This window comes from Phragmites australis, chromosome 9 (assembly GCF_958298935.1).
Source record: "Phragmites australis chromosome 9, lpPhrAust1.1, whole genome shotgun sequence".
Classification (NCBI taxonomy): Eukaryota; Viridiplantae; Streptophyta; class Magnoliopsida; order Poales; family Poaceae; genus Phragmites; species Phragmites australis.
In genome coordinates, this window is record NC_084929.1 from 30,228,827 (window position 1) to 30,255,086 (window position 26,260).

General features: G+C 43.4%; 1 protein-coding gene and 1 pseudogene across 1 annotated transcript; both read left to right on the top strand.

Moving 5' to 3' along the window:
• The first annotated feature begins 1,101 nt into the window (after positions 1-1,101).
• On the top strand, positions 1,102-2,248 carry LOC133929840 (RING-H2 finger protein ATL74-like). Its single transcript, XM_062376599.1, has one exon. The coding sequence runs from the start codon at positions 1,379-1,381 to the stop codon at positions 1,928-1,930; it is 552 nt and encodes a 183-aa protein (XP_062232583.1). The 5' UTR covers positions 1,102-1,378; the 3' UTR covers positions 1,931-2,248.
• A 1,648-nt stretch (positions 2,249-3,896) lies between these two features.
• On the top strand, positions 3,897-11,766 carry LOC133928135 (uncharacterized; annotated as a pseudogene).
• Positions 11,767-26,260: the final 14,494 nt, after the last annotated feature.

Here is a 26,260-nt window from a genome sequence, read left to right on the forward strand (position 1 = left end):
GTAAATACATCCCACCTATACACATGTGGTACGATTCAACCGACCCTAGATCCCTATAGTATAGTGATAGTTTACATCCCTATTTCTGTAAGGGTATACTTATATATTTACAGTCTGAACGACACTATAATTACAAACCCATGATCATCGGGTTAGAGAACGAATTTTTTTACTATCAATACATTATTAACTATTCTTTCTCTTTATTTTTTTTAAACTTGAATCACCTTTCTGGAAAAGATTATTATCACACTTTATTCATGGAACACATCTATTCTCTCGCCAAACACCTATGTTTGTACAGTAACATTTTCGAAGCATAATCCCTGCTGCGGCCGTACTAGCTTCATCTTCGCCTCCGGCCACATGGTCCGACCTCCTCGTTGCCTCCGTCCGTCCGTCGTCCTTCTCGTTGCCTCCATAAGCTATTCTCCAGGAAAAATCAGAGAGAGAGAGGGGAGCGTAGGTGGCGCGCTTTGCAAAGAAACACGTATGTGGTAGACAATGTCATTCATCGTACGATCACTCCGAAGAATCTAACCGGCAGTAGATATATAGCCTTGCTAGTTGCCACAACCATATTGGAAGGTTAGAAGGCTGGTATATTGTTACAGACATGTCCTTATTAAGTGTATCTTTCGCAGGGCAAAGGCAGCCTAACCTACTCTGTTTCAGTATCTCTCTGCTCTCGCTAAGAGCATGGAGACGATATATATCTTCGTGTCATGCGCACTTTCTTCTAAATACTCAGACAAAACAATGTGTTAGCAGTAGAGTGTGATATGCTGTCTGCTCTTAGTGCTTTGCATGCATTGCTTGTCGCTACTGGCTACTTGTCACCTGTAACCCTCACCAAAGCAAAAAGCGTGAAATACTAAACACAACTTGTGAACGAGTTTGGCAGAGCCGGGCTCCGACGAAGGAAGTGACCACGGACCGAACCGCTGGTCCAGACTCCAGAGGGATGTGATGGACGGACGGTCGGTCGCGAGACTCGCTGTTCGCCGCCTGAAACAGCACGGCGAGCGCGCCATCCAAATCCAGGGTTTGTGCTGCCCATGCACGCAAGGAAAGGTAGCTCCGGGGTCTTTTTTTTAGAGGGAAAGGTAGCTCGGGGATTTTTTTAGATTAAGGTAGCTCGGGTTGAGCTCCCTAGCTTTGCCCCCAAAGCAACCAAAAGGCGTGCGCCACCACCCCTCGTGTCCCTATCCGTTCAACAACTTAGCGCGAGGGAGCAACTTGGCGGACGTGCTTTACAAGTACACTCGCGCAACAACACCGAAACGTGCATCGCGATCGCGCCTCTTATATACTTGCCACGAGCAGGAGCTGTACGAGCATTGGGTGGGTGTGTAGAGCGTGCGGGCGAGCTGGGGCCATGGACCATCGGGATTCCGAGGCGCCGGCGGCGAGCGCGGCTGCGGTGGGTCGGGTCGTGAAAGGTACTGGCGATGGAGGCGCGGCGAGCTTCGACACCAACATGGTGATCATCCTGGCGGCGCTGTTCTTCGCGTTGCTGTTCGCCATCGGGTTGAACTCGCTGGCGCGGTGCGCGCTCCGGTGCGGGGGCCGGGGCGCGGCCGACGGCGGCGAAGGGGAGACCGCAGGCGGCGCGTCCTGCGTCGGCGGCATCAGGAAGCGCGCGCTGAGGAGCATCCCCGTGGAGGTGTACGGCGGCGGGGAGGGAGCCAAGGCCGAGGAGGACGTGTGCGCCATCTGCCTCGGCGAGTTCGCGGACGGCGAGAAGGTGCGCGTGCTGCCGCGGTGCCGGCACGGGTTCCACGTCCGGTGCGTGGACGCCTGGCTGGTCTCGCGCGGCTCGTGCCCGACGTGCCGCCGCCCGGTGATGGACGGCAAGCCCGCGAAAGGCAGCGGCGTGGGCCAAAGCCGACGGCCGGATAGCGACACCATCGCCGTGGTCATAGCGTGAGGGTAGCAATCGGAGCCGGCCTAGTGTCGGAACGCGCACAAGCAAAACCAAGGTAGAGAAGCAGTCCTGGCCCGTGGATAACCTCATGTAAAATATCTCCGTAGCCTCTTCGGAGTTCGGATATTATCCGGTCGAATTATCGTTTGTTGGCACACTTGCATGTCAAGGTGTCGCTACCTGCTACTCTAGTCTTTAGCTTGCGTAGCAGCATCTAGCCGTCGATTGTAGTAGCTGCTCAGTCGCTCACAATACAGTGTACACATTCAACGGCGCCGAACGACAGTGTTATCTGGATAATCCGACTCAGATTTAGGTGTTGATTTGGCAAAAATATTTAGATATCCGAAATACAACTTAAAATTCAATATTGATATTAGTATTCAACACCGATTCAGAATGTTTGATTCAATAATAAAATTTTGGATGCAGGTATCCAGTAACACTACCGAACGAACAATCGTTGCATACGAGCAGAGTATGCACGTCAGCTTTTCTGCATGCTCCCGTGAGCTCGTTTTCGCCGCCGTCGGTTTACTCCGACGCGACGGCCGGAGGTTGCGGGTTTCGGCTGCCTGGAAAGCGCTACAGAGGTCTGCGATCCAACGACCAAGTGCAAATCAGCTGCGCGGTGCTGCGTGATAACGGCATGCCTTAATATGGAAGCGACGCCGATCGCGTCGCCGCAACCGCCGAGATTACTCCGCCTCGCCAACCCCGATTGCCATGGCTAGCTCTGCAGGCGCGTGCTCTGTCGTCTTCAGCCGGTGCTCACGCGACACGCGCACCCGAGGAGCTGGGTGCTGAACCATACTGCAGTGACATCGATGGACACCACAGGACGGCTGAGTCCTCGGTTTAACCACAACTTCGGTCTAGTGCGTGAATAAGTGAATTAGCTCAGTTGAGAATGTTTTGGGTCACTCTCACCGCCCTGTTCCGCTTTTGCAACTGGAAAGAGTTACCAGCCTGACTGCCTGAGTGAAATATTGCAGGAGCTGAAGCCTCAGCGTAGAATCTTATTATCAGGGACTACCTCCAGCTCGGCAGGATTGATCTGGCGCCTCTGTGGTCCAGGCTAGCTTACTCGTAGGATGGCGCCAGGACAAAAGGAAAGGAAGAAACCAAAACGGGGCATCAAAGGAATATACAGAACGGTCTCCTCCTTCCTCCTCCGGTCTCTCCTCTCCTCCTGTGCTCTTCTTCTCCATTCCTCCCTCTGCTGCTCTCTCGTGTCCCCTCTTCTCCTTCTAGTCTGTAGCTGCTCTCCCTACTTAGGCTTCCATTCCTCTCATATGTTTACCTGGTTAGCATGACTGGATTGGATTGACGGTAAATCATCTGAGTTCTATGAAGATTGGCTGTGCTTGTGATCGATTGAGGTGCACAGATTCATTGGGTTCGTAACAGTTGGTATCAGAGCCTACCACCATCTCCATGCTGCCATCACCGCTCTTGTTTCCTCCATCGCCATGGATTCCGATCGAAGCTTCGGCGGAGCTATTCTTCGTGTCCAGGTGAGCCTCATGCTCTACCCGGTCACCACGGAGGTGCTCCCGTGAGTGTTCGTCTCATTCAGTGCAAAGGAGATTCATGTGACTGTGGTATGCAACGGAAGCTTGGTTGAGACCCTCATCGTGTTCCGGTGGTGCTGCGACGCCGTGTGAGCTCGTGAAGCTCTCCATGGCCGCAACATCTGGGATGGGTGTTGCCGAATGAGCATCAAGTTCGCACAGTTTCCGACCCTGGCGCTTATGGCCACGACTCCGATGCCTTCCTCCTTGGTGAAGTCGACCACCGCGACAGCTACAACGCCACCAACTTCAGCGCAAGCATCGTTGTCAGATGACAATGACCACCGTTGCATCTAAACCTGCTTCAACAACCGTTCCTGTGCCGACCTCCGCTGCACCACCTAGTGCATTGAGTGTAGCGCCCAGTCCACTTGTGGATGACACAGTGAGCGTCCATGGCAGGGGCGGCCATCGTGTCCGTCGACGTCAGTGTCTACTCCATCTCCGACGCCGTCCATGGTTACGAGTCGCCTTCCACAGTGGCCTCACCAACACACGGACTACCATCGAGCCCTCACTGTCTCCGTCAAGCCACGTCGAGCCCTCATTATCTTCACCGATGCCGCTGCGGGAGCAAGGTCCAAGGAGCATCCTGTCAACGAAAGGGGCATCAAGAGGACTAAGGCGTCGGAACTAGGGATGGGCACCACCGTCATGCCGGTGATACTCACGACGATGTACCAGCCGTTTCCACTGCCGAGGAACTATTGCAACAAAACGCCCACCACCTGTTTGATGAAACGGGCGGTCGGCGTCGTGGAGTGCGGCGACCTCCATGGGGAGCGAGTGCAGCTCAGCGCAGAACTATACTTCACCACAGGTTGCACCGATGCGGGCAACTTCTGAGTCTGCGTGCCATTTGCACCGCTCGACTCGCGCACTGACTTCCTCATCGACCCCTTCACCACCGTCCGGTTCAAGGCGAATGACACCAACTCCCGCGTGGCCAAGAACAAGGGCACGGATACCCGGCAGTGGGACCATAGCGTCAACACCGTCTGAAGGATCGATAGTGACGACTAGAGTGGGGAGGGGTGAATAGGTGCCTCAACAAAATTCTTGCGAAATTGATGGCCTTCTCTTATTCGAAAACCCAACGCACCTCTACAATAGAATCACAACATAATGCAATACAAATACGTAACGAAAAAACTACACCTACCAAGAAATTCCGAAAACTTCGGAGAAAGATAAAAAACTAAACTAGAAGATTCAACAAAAAGTAGGTCTCATGGTTGGAATCAAACACTAGGTTCCACAGCAAACCAATCCATGACTCATTCCCGCATAAAGGTTAAATCTTGAGAAAAGATCACTCAAGGATAAAGAGATGAACACCGGATGAAGAAGATCTCTAAGATGATGGTCTAAAGGCAAGAAATTCAAGATCATATCACATATGCATGTGTATATGAATTTTATGCCTTTAGAATCAAGAAGAATAACCTCCCAAGGTGTTAAAATTTTAGCTCAAAAAGAAAAACAAAAATCAACATCGAAGAAGAAAAACTTGCACACAAGGCAAGGGAACCAAGAGAGGGAAACTAGAAGGAGGGGAATTCAAGCATACGAAATAAAATAAATTTTATTACTCAAAGAGGTCATCCCTATTTTAGACAGAATACAAAGATTTTTCTCTCAAAACTCTCACATATTATATAGACTAAGCACTCATCATCCTCTCGTCTAAAACCATAGCACAATGTTTTCATATGGGTGGCACAAGGGGCTCAAATGGCTAGGTCCTCTCCCATAACCCTATCCTCTATTTAATCCTAGGAAACTTGACCCTCAAGTTTATTAACTTTTTCCTAAAATATCTCTCTTGTAGTACACTCCTACCTACTACAAAGTGCATTTTGGTCTATTTTCTTATCTATTCATCGAACAGCCTCAACGCCTTCACGACTTAGCTTCACCTCGACGCAAGCTTTACGATAATACCACGTACTCCTCCAGTCCTCTCATGATTTTGAGGCCAAACCGCGAAACCCTAACACGCTTCTCAAAGTGTGACTAGCTGTCACTTGCTTCCACCTGAAGCAAGCACTCCGATAATGACGCGTGTACTCCGTCTTGCAATCTTAACTGTCGGTAAGTCTCTCCCGCTCCCGATCCCTCGGACCGCCTTGTCACTTGCACCGGCATCCCCTTCGCTTTACTTTGTGAACACGTCATCTTCATCCTCCGTTACATGTTTTGCTTGACCTTTATATGTACAACTAGGATCACCCTTGACTCCATCTGGTACTCCTTGATCGTCTATCACCAAGCACCTGCTTAGCCCCGATCACCCACCGTTGACTGCCAATTTTAATCCGTCACCTGCACACCTTGAAACAGACAAATACATTTCTCTACACTCTAAAACATCTCCATGTTAGCACAAAATCAAAAACTTTAACTCGAAGCACATCATGCAGAAAACGTGAACACTGGATGTTCCGATGTGTTCTGCTCCTGAACACCGGACCATCCGGTGAGTGTAACACTATTTATTCCAGAAATTTTTTGCTCTCTGCAAGAAAAGGTCTGGTGAAAACTTTTGGTGATGTCATGTCCATCACGGTTAATCCGATGTGTGCTAATCCACTGAACCACCCTTCTACAACCTCTCTACAATAAAAGGTCCGGTGCATTCTCCGGTGTTCATAATCTCAGCACCAGACTATCCCGCGTACATAATCAAACTTAGCGCCAAAAATCTCCTCTCTGTGGAAAATACTCCAGCGCTCTCAAAGTCTATCATCGGACCATCCGGTGTTTGCTTCCCTTTCTGCTTCAGCACTAAAATGCTCTGGTGCTCACTTCACCGTAACACTGGACTATCCGGTGTGGTAAAAAACCACACACTGGATGTTCTGGTGAGATATAATTTCTTGGACTTTGAAACAATCTGCTCTAATTCAAACTTTGGTTATCCATAAATAAGGTCACAGACACAAGCTCATGCCAACCAAAATCATTTCAAATCCAACATTGTCAATGACTCATCACATGCAAACCAAGGCACATTTTAACTTGGTTTCTCATTTTCTCCCTTGATGACTGCATCGACAATTCTCAAAACACAAAGATTTGGGTTTGAAGAATTGAAGAACGTCCAAGTGACCAAACTCGAGAAAGAGCAAGAACCATATCACTTGGCATAAGAAAGATTACAAAAGGCCGAAGAGAGGCAAAGACAAGCCAAAACCTCAAAAGAGCAAGAAAAACTCAAAATCTCAAAATCAAATGCTCCCCTTGATGATTGCACATTTTTCATTTTTCTTTGAGGTTTGTCGCAAATATTCTCATTTCTCTTCCTTTGAAGCATATTTATGCATATTCTTATCTTTGTGCATATGCTCCCCCCTTGGTAATGCAAAAAACAATGATAAAACATTATAAATATGCAACCCTAAATGAGCTTTTACAAGTATACCACATAGCATTTGCGAGAGCTAGAAATGTTAAAGGGCTTCGGAAGGTAGAACGTAGAACTCACAATCGCATAGAGTCTAAAAAAGAGACAGTGACACAAGAACATAAAGCTTGACAAGCTAAACCCAAAGAGTTGGTTGGCGCATATAATTTCACATATCTAAATCATTTTCAAAGTGATCACCACATAAGCATCCACTCGTACTGAGACAATACAAGAATTAAGAACTAGCTAATTGCAATCTCAAACTAGGCAAACAAGTATTCATAACAGTAGGCTTTGTAAACGCTCACATATGAAACCAAGACTTGGATTGATCAAGTCATTAAAAAGAATTAAACAGTTAGGAACATTTCTCTGAATTTTATTTTATCCTAAAGTTGCTTCTTATCCATGTAAAGTGTCGCGCGACTGGATACGGTAAACACCTTGAGGCTTCAAAACAACCATATTGGATCATATTTTAGCACAAGAAACTTAATTTTTCATAATTATTCAATTCAAACAAGTTATCAAGATAGTCACAAGATCAAGTTAAGTAGTACCTTTGCGACATAAGGAACACATGTTCCTCAAGGTTCTATCACGAGCTAAATATTTAACAAAGACAGAAAATATAGTACAATATTCTCCAATCCACTGTCTTGAATCAAGAAGTCCTAGAGCAAGATATTCATCAAACTAGCCTTAACATAAGCATTAACTAAGCCTAAGAAATTACGAAGTCGCCTTGGCCATCTTGTCGTGGTTCTTCTTGAAGAAGGGCTTCTTGTTCTTCTTTTTGTGCTTGTTGTTGTCGTGGTCACCGTCCTCCTTCTTCTTAAGCTTAGGGCAGTTTACCTTGAAGTGGGTAGTGTCACCACACTCAGAGTAGGCAAGAGAACCACCCCTCATCCAGTCTTGGTGATTGTTGTAAAAGCGGGTGAACTTCTTCACAATCAGCGCAAGGTCCTCATCATTCAACGCGTCCACCTGCTCCTCTATGACAGAAACCAAGGAAGACAAAGCCAATCCACTGAATGAAGTGTTAGCACAAGAAAAACCAGCTACAGACTGATTTCCACCACCAGATCCAGAAACTAACACCATGTTCTGAGACAGAATATTTTTGAGACTGATCCGAGCCACCTTGGCTATCTTGGTGGAGTTGAGCTTGCTGAAGAGGTCATCACAAATCAACGTGTCGTAACTTAGAGACTCTTCAATGCTGGAGATCTTTACTTTCCATATGCTATGGTCAAAAGCATAAAGAAGCTTGATTGCTCTCTCGTGGTCAAAACAGAGCAAAACACCAGTTGATTGAAGATTGCTAACAATCCCATCAAAGCGAGCAAACATCACATCCAAAGACTCTCCAGAGCCTTGCACAAATATTTGGTATTCTTTGTTGTGTGCACTTTAACGTCTGGCATTAATCTGATTAGTGCCTTCATGAAAGACACTCAGAGTATTCCAGATCTCCCGGGCAGTATAGAGGTGCTAGACCCTGTCAAACTTATTCCGACTCAAGCTAGTAAACAAAATATTTCTGGCCTTATTGTTGGCCTCATACTATTTGATTTGAACCTGAGTCATACGAGCAGCAGAGATCTCGTAGTTGGAATCAACTACTTTTCATATTGGACTTCCTTTGTTTAGAAGATAAGCCTCCATACGCACCTTCCAGTATGAAAAATTACGACCATCAAACAACAGAATCTTTTCACTTCTCTCTATGTCGTCTACGGATCACAAAACCGGTTAAGATCAATAAGTGATCAAACCAGCTCTGATACCAATTGTAGGATCGAGAGTGGTGACTAGAGGGGGGGGGGGGTGAATAGGCGTCTCAATAACTTTCTTGCGAAATTGATAACCTTCTCGTATTCCAACACTTAACACACCTCTACAAAAGAATCACAACAGGACGCAACACAAATACGCAGTGGAAAAATTACACCTACCTAGAAATTCTGGAAACTCTGGAGAAAGATCAAAAACCAAACTAAAAGATTAAAAAAAAGTGGGTCTCATGGTTGGAATCGAACACTAGGTATCACAGCAAATCAATCCATGACTCATCCCCACACAAAGGTTGAATCTTGAGAAAAGATCACTCAAGGATAAAGAGATCACTCAAGCATCAAGAAGAACAATCTCCTAAGGTATTAAAATTTTAGCTAAAATACGAAAATCAACATCAAAGAGGAAAAACTTGCATATAGGCAAGGGAACCAAGAGAGGAAAATTAGAAGGAGGGGAATTCAAGCATATGAAACTAAATAAACTTCATTACTCAAAGAGACCATACCTATTTTAGGTGGATTACAAAGATTTTCTCTCTCAAAACTTTCACCTATTACATAGGCTAAGTACTCACCATCCTCTCCTCTAAAACCCTAGTATAATACTCTCATATGGGTGACACGAGGGGTTCAAATGGCTGATTCCTCCTCTTCCATAGCCCTACCTCTTTATTTATAGGCTTAGAAAACTTGATCACTAAGTTTCATAAATTTTTCCCAAAATGCAATTCCTGTAGTACACTCCTACCTACCACTGAGGGTATTTTAGTATTTTTTTTCTCTATTTCATCGAACGGCCTAGGCACCTTCATGACTTGGCTTTCGTCTTGCGATCTTAACCGCCGGCAAGTCTCTCCCGCTCCTGATCTCTCAGGTTACCTTGTCACTTGTATCGGCATACCCTTCGTTTGACTTTGCCAACACATTGTCTTCATCCTCTGTTTCATGCTTTTCTTAAACTTCATGTGTACAGCTAGGATCACCCTTAACTCCGGCCGGCCCTCCTTGATCATCCGGCACCAAGCACCCCCTTAGCCCTGATCACTCATCGTCGACCACCAAGTTTCATCCATCACCTGCACACCTTGAAATAAGTAAACACATTTCTTCACACTCCAAAATATCTCCAGGTTAGCACAAAATTAAAAACTTCAACTCAGAGCACATCCTGCAGAAAACGTGAACACCAGATGTTTCAGTGTGTTCTGCTCCTAAACACCGGACCATCCAGTAAGTGTAACACTATCTGTTCCAGAAAATTTTCTTTCTGCAAGAAAAGGTCCGGTAGAAGCTTCCGGTGATCTTATGTCTATCACTGGATAATCCGGCGTGTGCCAATCCACCGAACCGCCCTTCTGTAACCTCTCTGCAATAAAAGGTCTCGTGCATTTTCCGATGTTCACAATCTCAGCACCGGACTATCCGACGTACATAATCAAACTTAGCGCAAAAAATCTCCTCTCTATAGAAAATACTTCGGTGCTCTCAAAGTCCATCATCGGACCATCTGGTGTTTGCTTCCTTTTCTGTTTCAGCACCGAAAATGCTCCAGTGCTCACTTTACCATAATACCGGACTATCCGATGTGATAAAAAAACCACACACTGAATGTTCCGGTGAGACATAATTTTTTAGATTCTGAAACAGTCTGCTGTAATTTAAACTTTAGTTAGCCATTAATAAGATTATACACACACAAACTTATACCAACCAAAATTATTTCAAATCTAACGTTATCAATGACTCAACACATACAAATCAAGATACATTTAAACTTAGTTTCTCACCGTCCACATGTGTGTGGAGGCAGTGAGAGATCGATCACTGCCTCCATAGCTTCGACGCCGTCTAGCTCGGGACCACCAATACTATAAGCATCGACGAGTTCCAGGGCGAGACCGTGGCAGCCATTGATGCATTCGGTCTGGTGCCTAAGGACTATACGCTCGGCCCTGTGTCGACCAAGTGGCGTGGGGTGTGCACGTCAGGGCTTGGGTACTCACCTAGCTCTTGCAATCAGGAGTTCACCGGCTTTGGGAGGGTGCACTGGGAAGTCCCTGGAGCTCAAGATGGAGTTCGCCGTAAAGAAGATGGCGCATGGGTGCCTCGGCAGTGCGCCGAATCACGTCCTGCTCCACTAGACCGTCATCGGGCGGAAGTGGTTGATGGGCAACACCAGCCAGGTCCGAGGTGCCTCGTTCCGCTCCTACATCACCATAGGATAGCGCTGCTCACGGCGCCGGTGATGGCTGAGGTGCTGCTCCTCTTCTAGGCGGCCTACGGTGACGCGGTGTACGTGCATTACAAGGACACAAGCCAGCCCGTGGAGGCCCGCATCGCCGACCTCTTGGGAAGGATGATGCTCGCGGAGAAGACCGGCCAGATGACGCAGAACTAGCGGCAAGTCTCTCGCCGCAGGTGCTCAAGGACAACTTCATCGGGAGCTTGTTGAGCAGCGGCCGGAGCGTGCCACGAAAACATGCGATGGCGGCGGACTGGATGAGCATGATCAGCGACTTCTAGAAGGCCTGCCTGTCCACGCGGTTCGGCATCCTGATGATCTACGGCATCGACGCCGTCCACGGCCACAACAACGTCTACGGTGCCACCATCTTTCACCACAACATCGTGCTCGGCGCCACCAAGGATTCTACTTTGGTGAAGAGGATAGACGTCGCTACCGCACTCGAAGTGAGAGCCACCGACATCCGGTACGTGTTCGTGTCCTGCATTGCTATGTGCTGCGATTTGAGGTGGGAGCGGTGCTATGAGCGCTACAGCGAGGACCACCGGATCTCTCAGCACCACGGCAAGCAGAGCATCCAAGTCCAATGGGATCGCGGTGGTGCGGTGGAGGTGCATTTCAAACGGGGAGGAATGTTAGGGACTACCGCCTCTCATTCTTTCTCCTCTGGTCTCTCCTCTCCTCATGTGCCCTTCTTCTCGATTCCTCCCTCTGCTGCTCTCTCGTGTCCTATCCTTCTTCTCCTTCCAGTCTGTAGCTACTCTCCCTGCTTAGGTTTCTATTCCTCTCATATGTGTACCCAGTTAGCGTGACTAAATTGGATTGACGATAAATCATCTGAGTTCTATGAAAATTGACTATGCTTGTGATCGATTGAGGTGCACAAATCCATTGGGCTTGTGACACTTATGTAGTGGCTTGTGTCAAAGGTAGTATCCCATTTGCTCCACTGCTCATAAGCAGAGGGTTCCCAAGGGCATCTCCAATGTTCAATTAGTGCTAACGCAAATGAGGAGAGACGATATTTGAAGCAGAGGGTGATCGCGAAGGGTCAATCTGATTGTGCACATTGAGGCAGAAGATGATGCTACGTGTGTTGTGCATTTTTGTGAAACTTGTTAGTATCCACATGTAATGTTAACCGGACAGTCACGAATCAGATTCTCTTGCGGGAATGGGAACCATGCACACTAGCATGCTATATATGCTACCAAAGGGACAACTGATAATCAATCAATCGACGTCGATCCCTTTTCATCACTGCACTCACGGATCGGATCATAAGGCAGAGCAATTACGAAGGTAGTCCAACAGTTGCACCCGCGGCACCGTGGGCGGCGGACCTCGCGGCGCGGCGGCGTCCTGCTCCTTCCACCGCCGGTGCTCCCACGCGCTCCTGAGCCAGCGGACGACCGGCTCGAACGCCTGCAGCCACCGGCCCAGCACCTCGTGGAGCCGCCAGAACCTCCCGGCTGCCTCCCCCGGACCGGTCCTCTCACGAGGCGCCGGCGCCGGCGGCGCCCCACCTGCTGGCTGCTGGACGAACCGGGCGGGGCTTGGCTCGGAGTAGCACCGGCGCAGGACGATGGCCCGGTTGAGCTGGACCTCGAAGGCCAGCCGCTCGTACTCGTCGAGCAGCGTGCTATGGCGCCCCCCGCAGCCGGCGCTCACGTCGAGGCTGAACCGCGCCATGACGGCCTCGGCGCCGGCGACAGCGGCTCCGCCTGATGATCCCTCCTCCATAGCAATGCTGCTCCACTGATGGCACGGTCGACGACGAGACCCCAGACGGTGCGTGGTATTTAGACACGGTCGCGGTGGCCAGTGTGGTCCTCCCGTGCCGTGGCTACGCCATTTTTTTGGAACGAAAGTTTGTGCGAGCTTGACGTGGGAAGGACGGCAGGGATCAGTTCACTGCCGAATGAGCTTGTTTTGCACGGCTCGCAATGGAATACCAAATTAAAAATGCATGGCTCTAATCCAGGCCCTGATCATATGTGCTATTTTCAGGATCATGGGGTCCGTCTTGCAGGCTTGCATCTTTGCATGGTTGAAAAGGCAGCTTGGGTAACATGTAGCATGTTAGTAGAACGGTAACAAAGTTCTCGCACTGAAATTTTCTTTTGTGGTGAGCTGTTTGTGATCCATTCAGTTGCAGTGTTATTCAGGGACCTATACGCAACGAATAAAACACCTTACCTTAAGGCTGTACCATAGAAGTATTGTACGAGATTCTAGATCTGCAGCTCTTATTCCCCAGCAGAGAAAATTCTCTGTGCTTTTGCAAAGCATAATGTAAAGTTGCAGGCTGCTACTTCAAGCAACAATCTGATCCATTGCTAAGCCGTTTGCATTCTTGAAATAGCATTACTTTGCTAGTACTACCTGCTATTGTATCTACTTTGTTCTGCAGATTCATGTGGATAACGCCTTTTTTTTTTCTGAACTGATTGCAGCAATGTCGCTGCAATTATATTCGTAAACTTCTTGTAACACGCGAACATCCGGATTGGACGATTGATTAAATTCAACGCAGTTTGGTCCAAACCCAAACAAGTTGGTGTCTTTTTTTAACAAAATTCTCCCCAAACCGAGACCAAACCACAACGAACGACTCAAGTCTGACGGTGACCGCGACGAACACCACTTTGCCGGCAGGCGGCAGCCGCGAAAGCCTCTTCCAAATGTTCCTCTTGTCCTCTTCACGCACCCTCGTCGCCTGCATCGATCGAACCAATAGAGCCCCACAAAATCTCGGGCCGAAGCTGCAGAAAACGCATCGGTCGGGTCTCCTCCCGCTCTCCGGATCCCTACCCGGCGGCGCCCCCTACCCTCACTAGGATCCCGAATCTCTCGCCGAGCCACCGGCGCGCCGCATCCGATGTGATCCGTGGCCCTGCCGTGTCGCCAGAGTCAGACTGTTGGAGAATAAATCACTTTTAGATTTAATTTAAGTTATAAATAATTTATAAGTGAAAACTGATAAATTAGCATTTTCATCTTCAGAGTATAATTTAGATATGTGCAAGATAACATTATATATGACTAGATCTACTATACTTAAAATTATAAATAACACGAAGTAAAGTACGAGTAATATAATTTTTACGTACTGATCCTACGCTGTGAAGATTACTGAGGATCTAGGTTGCATCATGTTTATGACAAAATCGATCCTGTTGACAATGCGCCAGATTTATTGACGATGACAGCAGGCTACGCCCGAGCGATCAGAAAGATGAGCCGTGGTGAAGAACTTGAGTAGTCACGCGGAGTGCTTCCCAAAAATCTTATTCGTTCTCTCCCGGTACAAGATCCCAAGAGCGAGGGTTTCAGAGACCTGCTCTCCCGGTTGCTGGTGCACGCCGACATCGGGATGGAGTAGACTACAGTGGCAGTGCAACAGCGAGCGGAAGAGGCAAAAAATTCTAATTCTTATATAGACTCACGTAACGAAATTATTCTCAATTTAAGGGCCACTCTCAATTAGCAATCTATATCATATCTCAATTAGCAATATATAGGGAGAAAAACCCTCCACCTCTATTAGCAATATGATACTGATAGAAAATGAGCCTCATTATAGGCCGTCTCTCCATAATATGGGGTCATTGAGATTTATTAAGTATTATTAAAATTATATGGGTCCCTATAATTCTAATAATCCTCCATTAGATCTCAAAGTCCTATAGAGATTTGTTTGATTTACACTGTTATTTGATATACCAGTGTTTCAGTGGAGACGGTTAAGTTGAACAGACCTAGAATATCAAGCTACACTCATTCACAACTTGAACAATAGACTACGCATTGAATTGCAAATTTTATGCAAACAAGTTTCACTTAAAGCCATAACTGATACTCAGCTACCAGTAGACTACCCCGCGGGTGGAGCATATAAGTCCCACTCCATGGTCTCTTTATCAATTTATTAGAGATTACCCAGGTCTCATAAACTAAGACCAATAGTCGGGCTCATATAGATGTGTTCTTTCAAGAATGCCCTATAGGTTAGCATATTCGCTACTTAAAGCCAACATAACACATTAAGGCAATAGCCAACCTACCTTACAGATATCTAAGAGTATTACATCTTCACTGGAGTAGGTTGTAAAGTACTCTCTTTCAATTAGACTAATAGCTTGTTCTTCCTAGGTTCTAATTCACAAGATCTACGATCACATAGGCTAGGTTACCACTATGGTATAACTCACATGGGTCTTATACCTATCTCCCTCGATGCGATCTCTATCACATTCCATGATAGTCATACTGTTTAGATATAATCTAAGATTATCACTCCGATGTTTCTCAATATCCTAACAAACTTTAATCATCTCTTTACATGCTTTGTGTACTTGTCATTATCCTTAGAACTATTTACTTTGATAATAACTGTATGATTATCACATTTTATAACGATAGCCAGTACCGATTTCTCAACTATAGGTAAGTCCATTAACAACTCACGCAGTCATTCTACCTCAATAGCGGTTGTGTCTAACATAGTGAGTTCTGCTTCCATAGTTGACCTCTCAAGATGATCTCTTTGCAAGACCTCCATGAGACAGCAACACCACCTAGAGTGAATATATATCCACTTGTGGTGTAAATCTCATCAGCATCAGATATCCAGTTTGAATCACTTTAACTCTTTAGTACTGGTGAGTACTCAGAATAGTGAAGATCATAACTCATAGTACCAAGAAAATAGCGTATGACTCGCTCAAGTGCACGCCAATGTTCATCGCCCGGGTTAGAAGTAAACTGGCTCCATTTGCTCACAGCAAATGAGATATCAGGCCTTGTAGCACCAGCTAAGTACATGAGTGATCCAATAATCTGAGAGTATCTCAGTTGGTCCCTATCACTTTTCTTATTCTTTCAAAGTATCACACATGGGACATAAGGTGTTAGAGAAGGTTTGTTGTCCTGGTAGCCAAAGCGGCTAAAGACCTTCTCAACATAATAAGATTGTGTAAGAGTAATCGCATTCTCTGCTTTGATTAGATTGATGTTTAAGAGTATATCAGTCTCACCTAGATCTTTCATATCAAAGTTTTGAGATAAGAAAGACTTGACCTCATTAACCATGTTAAAGTTTGTCCCAAATATCAATATGTCATCAACATATAAGCATAATATAACTCCCTCACCCTCACTATGGTGATAGTACACACATTTATCTACCTCATTGACTGAAAAGCATGCAGATGTTAAAGTTATGTCGAACTTCTCATGCCATTACTTAGGAGCTTGTTTAAGACCATACAAGGATTTCAACAACTTACACACCATGCCTTCTTGACCTTTTACTACAAAGCCATTAGGTTGCTCGATATTAATTTCCCCTTCCAACTCTCTATGAAGAAAAGTGGTCTCAACGTCCATCTGATGAACGATAAGACCATGTGAGGCAGCCAAGAAAAATAGTACTCGGATAGTAGTCAATCTCGCTTCAGGTGAATAAGTGTCAAAGAAGTCTTTGCCTTCCTTTTTGGGTATAACCCTTGGCCACAACTCGAGTCTTGTACTTTTTAATAGTACCATCGGGCCTAAACTTCTTCTTAAACATCCATTTGCAACTCACAGGTTTGCAACCATATGGTCGTTCTGTGACCTTACAAGTCCCGTTTGTGAGAATAGAATCAATTTTGCTGCGGACTGCCTCCTTCCAGTAGTCTGCATTAGGAGATGCAAACGCTTCTGAAATAATCTTGGGAGTGTCATCCATAAGGTACATAGTGAAATCATCACCAAAAGACTTTGTTGTCCTTTGTCTCTTACTCCTCCTAGGAGCATCATTTTCATACTCCTTAGGATCTTGCTTATGTGTTTGTTCAATAATCTCAAGAGGTGGAATGGGCATGCTTAGTTTAATTTTCAAAAAGAATTTGGGTTTAGAAATTATCTCAGAAGATAATCTAGATATACTATGTAAATCTTTTATAGGAAATATATGCCAAAAAAATGTTCCATCACGAGACTCCATCATTGTATCAACGTGCATATCAGGTACCTCAAATTTAACCACTAAAAACCTATAAGCAATGCTCCAATGAGCATATCCCAGAAAAGCACAATTCACTATTTTAGATCCAAGCTTGCGCTTTTTAGTTATTGGTACATTGACTTTCGCCAAGCATCATCAAATGCGCAAATAAGAACATGGCCTTCTTTTTTTCCCGTTCTTTATATACGGTTTTCTCTTTATCCTTGAGATGAATTCTATTCTGGACATGACACAAAGTCAATAGAGCCTTCCCTACCATGCCTTAGATAATCCCACAGTCTCAAACATAGCATTAACTAAGTCAGTCGGTATGCGGTTCTTCCTTTCGGCAACCCGCTTGATTGGGATGAATAAGGAGGCATCATCTCATGAATAATCGCATGTTTCTCACAGAATAAGTCAAAGTTACTAGAGAAATACTCTCCACCATGATCTGACATAATCCTTTTTTATCTTTCTCTCTAGTTGATTCTTAACTTCTGCCTTATAGATTTTTAAGTGATCTAGAGCCTCATATTTTGTTTTTAACAAATAAATATAGCAATATCTAGTCGCATCATCAATCAAAGTCATGAAATATCTTTTTTCACCATTCGTCAACACACCATTCATCTCACAAAGGTCTGAATGTTTGAGTTCTAGTGGTGCCAAATTTCTTTCCTCGGCTGCCTTCTGAGGCTTACGAGATTGTTTTGATTGCATATAACTATAGCACTTAGAATCTTTGACCATGAAAAAATTTGAAATTAAACTCATATTGGAAAGTCGAGACATAGAAGTAAAATTTAAATGACATAACCACGAATGCCAAACACTAGCATTATTAATTACATTGCCGCAAATATGGTTCATAGATTTATTGTTAAAATCAGAAAGGAAAAAATAGAACAAGCCTCCACACTCATAACCTTAACCAATAAATTATCCATGCTTTAACATAACTACTTTATTGGGCTCGAACATCCCCTTAAACCTATCTCTACAGAGAAGGAAGCAGCTAACTAGATTCTTGAGACAAGAGTTAGTGTCAGAGATGGACTCTGAGTTGGTTATGTATATGCATGGGAGATGTGCATACATGATTACGTAAGAGTTGTTGGCTAATTAGCTTAATTAGTGGAAGTTGTTTGTCCTCTTGTGATCAGAGGAGGATAGAGACCATACGACAGGGAGTTGTAGTTTTTGATTTGGTCACAACTATGGCACTTAGAATCTTTGATCATGGAAAAATTTGGAATTAAACTCATATTGGAAAGTCGAGACATAGAATCAAAATTTAAATGACATAACCGCGAATGCCAAACACTAGCATTATTAATAACATTGCCACAAATATGGTTCACAGACTTATTGTTGAAATCAGAAAGGGAAAAACAGAACAAGCCTCCACACTCATAGCCTTTACCAATAAATTGTCCATGCTTTAACATAACTACTTTATTGGACTCGAACATCACCTTAAACCTATCTCTACAGAGAAGGAAGTAGCTAACTAGATTCTTATTTATTGTAGGGCTATGTTGCACGTTCTTCAGTTGCACAATATTTCTCGAAGTAAACTTTAGATATACCGTGCCAACACCATGAACAGAAAGCATGTGACTCATTCCCCATTAGGATGGAAGAATCCTGAGGGACCTGATAACAAGAGAACATTGATATATCAGCACACACATGAACATTGGCACCTATATTAATCTACCAATTAGTAGACTGAAACACTGAAAACACTGAAGGTAAATTACCATACCCTGCAGCTCTATTTTTAGCTTCGTCAATAGTCACCACATTGGTAGTCTTTGAGTTCTATTTTTTGGAACCTTTCTTTCCTTGCGGTCTGGGCAATTCTTGGCGATGTGCCGAATCTCACTGCACAAATAGCAAGGTAGTTTTGTTGTGTTCGTCTTCTTCTTCTTAAAGGTGGTAGTTTTGTTTGGCTTATTATCTTTCCTTTTGTTTTTGTTGTGGAAGGGCTTTTGCGCCATATTAGCACTAGTCTATCCCTTGCCTCCTTTCGCACTCACATTCTTAGCCCAAGTTTTCTCCTCAACTGTGAGATCATGTGATGAAAAATTGGTTTGATTGATGAAATTGGCAGAGCAAAGTGATTCATGAGTTGCTAAGATATGCTTGGATAGCATAGTTGGTTTGATGTGTTATTATTAATTGGGTATGTTTATGTTAGCATGTTGGTTTTGCTTAGAGTTTGCGTAGTGTTGCGTGAACTGATCTTGAGTCAAGTCGGGAAGAACTTGTGCTCGTACTTGATTGTTGTTTGATTCATGTGCAGGTGTTGCTCGAAGGCGAACGTGATTGATGACGGATCGATGAACTAAGTTCAGGGAGAAACTGAGGTTTGACGACTAGGTTTAGGAGGAACTGAGGTCGTGGTGATCGAGGATGTCATGCGGGACGTTCGAGCTAAGAAAATAATGCATATGGAGACAAGGCTTTGCGATGGACGCCAGAGGCGATTTGATTGTGAGAGGATGTGAAGACTAATTTGTGTTCAAGTCGGAGCAGGCATGAGGGAGTCGTGTGGTGGCTGAACTTGAGACAAGAGTTAGTGTCAGAGATGAACTCTGAGTTGGTTACGTATATGCATGTATGCATGGGAGATGTGCATACATGATTACGTAAGAGTTGTTGGCTAATTAGCTTAATTAGTGGAAGTTGTTTGTCCTCTTGTGATCAGAGGAGGATAGAGACCAAATTGAATACGACAGGGAGTTGTAGTTTTTGATTTGATCATGTTTGTACGTGTGACTACCCTATAAATAGAGAGGTCTGTTGTATTGGGTAGAAAAGTGCAGAGCAGGGCAGCACAACACAGCAGAGAGATAGAGAAACTCGAGAGAGCTATTTTAGGATTTCATGGAAATCATTATTGGATACTTTGGAGAGGCATCTTGTAAACTCATCTATGTAATGAAAATCAAGTTTTGTAAGTTGATGAGTTACTAATTCAGAATTTTCTCCCTGTTCTATATTTTGCATGCTCGGTTTTGGTTTACAATTAATTTCATGTTTCTATGAAGTTTCATATTAGTTTAATCCATCCAAAACCTTGCTAAAATATTAGTGTTTGATCTAAGAAAATTTTGAGTGGATTTGGTTTGATCTCAAGTAGCTTTTTGTTAACTCGACTAGGTTTTGATCTACTCGATACTGGTTGATACAGTCTACTTCGACTAGAAATAACTTTTGATCCACATATTCGATTTACTCAATTCTTGTTGGGTTAGTTTTGTATTTGAATCTAGTTTATGCTGACCAAATTGAGAGCAATCCGACTAGCAGATCTTTCTCTACATTGTTTTTACTAGAGATTGTGCAATCTGTTTCGAGTAGAATACCAAGTTTAAATCGAGTTTCAATTTGGGTGAGTTCATCTTTGAATTTGGTTTCCACAATCATTCACCCCCTCTAATTGAGTATTTTTGCGTATATTCGATCCTACAATTGGTATCAGAGCTTTAATCTTTTCTAATTGATCTTAATCGGTAATTAAAAATATGGCTTTAGATACGTATTCCACAAAACCTTGTGTTTTCGATGGAGTTGATTTTCAGTTCTGGAAGGCGAAGATGGAGGTCTACATTCAAACACAGGAGTTTGCAATTTGGGAAAAGGTCTACAGGCCATATGTGGTCCCTGAGAATAATGAAGTGACGACACAAAACATGTCTCATGTCGAGGCGAACAGCAAGGCAAGGAACTTGATCATCCAATGCTTGGGAAGGAGCATTAAGAAACATGATGTTTTAATTGAATTGCTTAATTCTAAAATTGTAAGACTTAAGACTTTAATTCCTGATGATGATGCTTGCAAGTCATGTGACTTAATTTATTTTAAGCTCACTTCTCTTAGAGATGTTCATGCCTCTACTCTTGAGAAACTTAGAGAAGAAACTGAAAAAATGAGAAACTTGTTGTGTTGAATTGCAAACATGTTAAAAATGCAAGTTGTTCAATGTCTGATTTGCATGATTCAATTTCTTTTTCTAATTTCTCAATTCTTGAATTGAAGTTGCATAATGCTAATACTAGAGTTTCTCAAATAGCTAATGACATGATTACTCATGAGGTTCTTTCATGCTCTAATTGTCATAAATAAAATAAACCCATAAGTGTTGCTTGTGATAAGTGCCCAGCTCTTTCTAAACAGGTTAATTACTTGAAAGGAACTTTAGAACTCTTGTCTAAGGGAAAGAAAAATATGAACCTAATTTTAAATTCATTTAAGTCAAGTACATGTAAATAAGGTTTAGGTTTTGATCCCTATACTCGTTCTAAGACAAATGCACCCACTATTGTTAGAGCTGGCAAATTTACCTCGCTAGAGTAGGTTGCAATCGTTTTGAGCGGTAAAGTAGACACACTAGATAAACCTAGAGTACATTTAGATAGGTTTATCTTGAGATAGGTTTGTCATTTCCATAGAAGGGAAGATTGTCGCAGCAATCTTGCACACAAAGGTTGAAAGAGAAGAAGATGGTTTGGGGCCCTAAGGGTAGCAAAAAGGTCAAAGCTAGTATTTTTTTTTATCCGAAACGAAGCTAATATTCAAACATCAATTATTGGAGCTATCCAAAAGACAAAGCCGAAGTTGACATCCAAACAACTTCAGGACAAGCGTGGGGATGAAAAAAGTTAATCAACTTGGTCTTGGTCAGGTGTGGGGATCCCAAAGGTGATTACAATGTCATAAGTCTACATATGGGTACAAAAATCATTGGCAACCATATCATCATTTTTTATCATATGTTCTCCCAATGCAGATGCTATAGATTCCTTTTCTAGATATGTTTGAATATCCATTATGGACCGAGTATGGTCCTTGGATGCCATTTTATGAGTCTTCATATTTTAGTTGGGTATCATCAAAAGGGGATGGATGTGATCGGTTGCTACAGTCGTGTCCAAAACACTGTTATTTTATATTAAAAGTTGAAATATTTGTTAGAACTTTTTTATTTTGACTATTTTAGTATGCTCAAAGGGATATCTAAACTAGAGATATGAATTGTTTCTGTCGCCCAAGGGAACAAGAGCCGGTGTTTGAGTAGTAATCATTCTGGGCTTGTAGCCATTTTTGAGAATCAGGTTTATTTTTTGGCATGGAAGCTTTGCCATTCGCACCCTAATGCAAACAAATGGCCATCTCGACCTCAATACTGATGGTAAAGCTGTTGATCAAAAGGTATACTATTCCATGATAGGCTCTTTACTTTATATTTGTGCATATAGGCCCGATATTATGCTTAGTGTGTGCATGTGTGCAAGATTTCAAACTGGTCCTAAGGAGTGTCACATAGTGGCTGTTAAGATAATTCTTGGATATTTTGTTCATACCCCAAACTTAGGGCTTTGGTATCCCAAGGGTTCGGGCTTTGATCTCATGAAATATTCAAATGCAGATTATGCGGGTTGCAAAGTGGATAGAAAGAGTATCTCGGGTAAATATCAATTCTTGGGTAGGTCACTAGTGTCGTGGTCATCTAAGAAACAAAACTTCGTAGCCCTATCTACCGCCGAAGCGAAATATGTTTCAGCGGGTAGTTGTTGCACTCAATTGCTATAGATGAGGCAAACTTTGAAGGATTTTGGAATTCATATGAACAAAATGTCTCTTTTGTGTGACAATGAAAGCATAATTAAATTAGCCAACAACCCTGTCCAACACACTTGAACCAAGCACATAGATATCCGACACTACTTCCTTAGAGATCATGCCACAAAGAGAGATATAGACATACAACACGTAAGGACGGAAAAATAATTAGCAGATATCTTCACCAAGCCTCTAGATAAGAATAGATTTTACGAGTTAAGAAATGAACTAAATATCCTAGATTCTTGAAACGTGGCTTGACTCCTTGCATACATTGTTTGAATTTGCCTAAGTGTTTAAACTAAGATTGTGAACATATCTTGGTAACGTGTTGCTTTCTTCATTAGCAAGCACAAACCACATGGTGTGAATAAACCAACATTTTTGCAATTAAGTGACTCTTGAGTGACTTATACGCAAAAGTGAATCCAGGTGCTAAGGGATCTCATTCTAAATGAATCTTGGTCCTAGTACAAATGATTGGATTCATACAAGCCCGATTCCATGATCAAATCACCATTTTTTGTTCCATTTGCCCCTTTAACCATTTGTCAGATTTATTAGTCTATTCTCATACTAATTTATCCATTTTGATCTTCGGAACATTTTGATTCACTTGTGATCATTGCTTTGATTGCTTGATTGTTCGCTGATCATAAGTGGTAAAACACCTAAAGTGTTCGACTGATCAACTTCTCTCAAAGTCTATCCAAATCTCAAATCTCAAACCTCTCTAGCTGCAATTGTTGCTAGAAATTTATACATATCAGAACATCCGTTGTTTCAGACCAAAAATCCAATTAGTTAAAATTCCCAGATCATTTCCTGGAAATCTTCATGCATCAGAGGGGCTTCCAACTTTCAGCGAAATTCTGGACATTTCGACATATCAGAACTTCCGATGTTTACTGATTTCAGCACTCAAGTCAGAATTTCTTGTTGAATTCCTTTCCGCTTGATCCTAAGAGCTCTTTCATATCATATGATTAGCTGAGATGGAAGAAGGACATCACCATGAGAGAAGGGCCAAGGATAGAACCGATTCTAGCTTGCAAGAAGGTTCAAGGGGAGTTAGAATAAAGAGAAAAGCTCAAAGGGGCAGGAATCCCAATCCCTTACCCATTCGTGACTCTGATAGGGGCGCTTAGACAGCTAATGTTGGAAGAGGTGGTCATCTACAACCTAGAAGAGGAAGATCTCAAGAAACTAGTTCTAGTGCTCCAACAGAGATTGACGAGGATGTGGAGAAGGAGCTACAAGGGAGACTGGACCCCTGAGGATGCACAAGCCCACTATATCCAATGATCATGCAAAGCGTGTTGTAAATTACATGGGCAAGGCTGCTATTGTGAAGAGAGAAAGGGAAGAGGATCCATAGGAGTATGAGAGATTCTCCACTAACAATCGGTTTTGGTCCTTCTTTCAGCAAGATTTCTTTGAGACAGTGATCCTTCCTAGGAAGTGTCCTATTTCTCTCATACAGTGGATTGATTGGGATTATATGGAGAGATAGGATGATCCTATCTTCAATGAGGTGATAGCTGCATATACCCATCAGAACCTCAAGAGAATCATGCTTTTGAGTATCCTTGGTGCAATGAGGTCATTGCACAGTTTTATGCCACATTGTACATCGGGAAGGATGCCACACAGACTATCCACTGGATGACAAATGGAGCATGGTATAAGATTAAGTACACTGCTTTTGCTAGGTTGTTGGGCTTCACAACTGATGATCTTCGCAACAAGGAGAGGATACATGATGAGGTGTTCATGTCAATCGGTTCCATGGAGTTTATATACAATGAAGATGAGGAATATGAGCTCGGCACCACGAAAGGTATTCTTCCTTGCTATGCATATCTCAATAGGATGTTTAGGAAGACCATTGCTCCTAAGGATGGAGATGCCAGCAACATTCTCTCTTTTACCTGGAACTTGCTTGCTCGGATGAAGGAGAACAGGAGGCAGTTCGATGTGTTTGACTTCATTTGGGAGAAAATTCACCTCACCTCCATTGATCCCAAGAGAGGCTAGCTATGGATATGATCCTTATATTATGTTCATGATTGAGAAGGTGACAAATCTCAAGTTTCACAAGGAGCAGAGGCACACAAGACTGCAAGTCAGAATTATCAAGCAAACGTTCAAGAGATCGCAAGCTTCCACCTCTAGGAGAGAGGTCACAACTGGCTGAGTCTTCCTCCTCCTCCACCCTACAGATCCTAAAATCCATATTTTGCCTTTGCAAGAATAATTTTATGAGGGTTCAAAAGGAGAGGGCAGCCCTAAAGAAGCTCACTAGGAGACTCAAGGAGATCCATAGACACCTTGACATTCAGCCATCCTACTCTCCCGATGGCTCCGAGGCAGAGGACAGCGAGGAGGATGTGATTGAGGATGCATTCTATGAAGCTCCCGCTCTTGCTCAAGCTCCGAGTCCAAAGAAGGTGAAGAAGAAGAGGAAGGCGACGAAGAGGAGGAAGGCGACGAAGAGGAGGACAGCGACAAGTAGTTGGTTTACTTAGCTTTCTTTCTTCCTTTTTGGTGTCTTGATGCCAAAAGAGGAGAGAAAAGCGTAGTGGTGTATCTTAGGATATCTTCGTTTCAGTTTATATCGTGATCAGTCGGATGTTGAACTTGTTTTATTTTCTAAATTTGTTTAATTATTGTAAGACTAAATCTATGCTACTCTGTGATATTTATGTAATGGATGCTCTATGTATCTTAGTTTGTGTGCTATGCCATGTCATATGTCATTTATTTCATATTCTTGTGCCATGACATGTTTAAGCATCCATATTCTCTTATGATAAACATTTTCTCTTATCATATAACTCATATTTCACATATGCTTTGCACCCCACGAATGCTAAAATATAGGGGGCGCTCTCACATAATCTCTTTTCAAGATGTGCATTTGTTTCTCAAAACAAATTTCCTACAATGCACACCTTTAGTGGGAGCTCACCACATATGTTAGCATTCAAAACAAATTTATTTAAAATCTCTTATAAGCTTTCATCGTGTTATCATCAATCATCAAAAAGAGAGAAGATTGAAAGTGCATCTAGATCTCATGTGTGGGTTCGATGATTAATGACAATTGATTAAGGGACTAATGTATTCAAAGAGTATTTGAATAGGTAAAAATCCCAATGATGAAAGCTTAACGACGTTGGCGAACCTCAAAAATGAAGGAAGAAGATGACGCTTAGTTATTCCTATGATTATAGCATACTTTATTTTGAATTGAGTATAACAATGTTGTACTATTAAGAGGGATGCATAGTTGAAGCCTTTGCTATGAACTTAGTGCTCAAAGTGATTCTTTCATAGACTAGAAGGAGAGACACAATTCGCAATACGACCACTGGGTTGAAAAAGGTTTCTGAAAAAATTGGAAGTTCCGATCAGTCGAAAAGTTCGAAATTTGCAAACTCGGGGTTCTCAGGTTTTTGGATTTAATTGAATCGGAAGTTCCGGCTCGAGGATCGAAAGTTCTGGTTCGAGCTTCAGAAGTTTTGGACTGTCCGATTTTCTTCAACATAGCGTTCTCGGGTTTGGAATTAATTTCTAGATTGGAAGTTTTGATTAATGATGTCGGAAGTTCTGATATGTCAAAACCTCTAGATCTTGGTTGGGAAGAGAAGTCCGAAGCTATTATTTTACAAACATC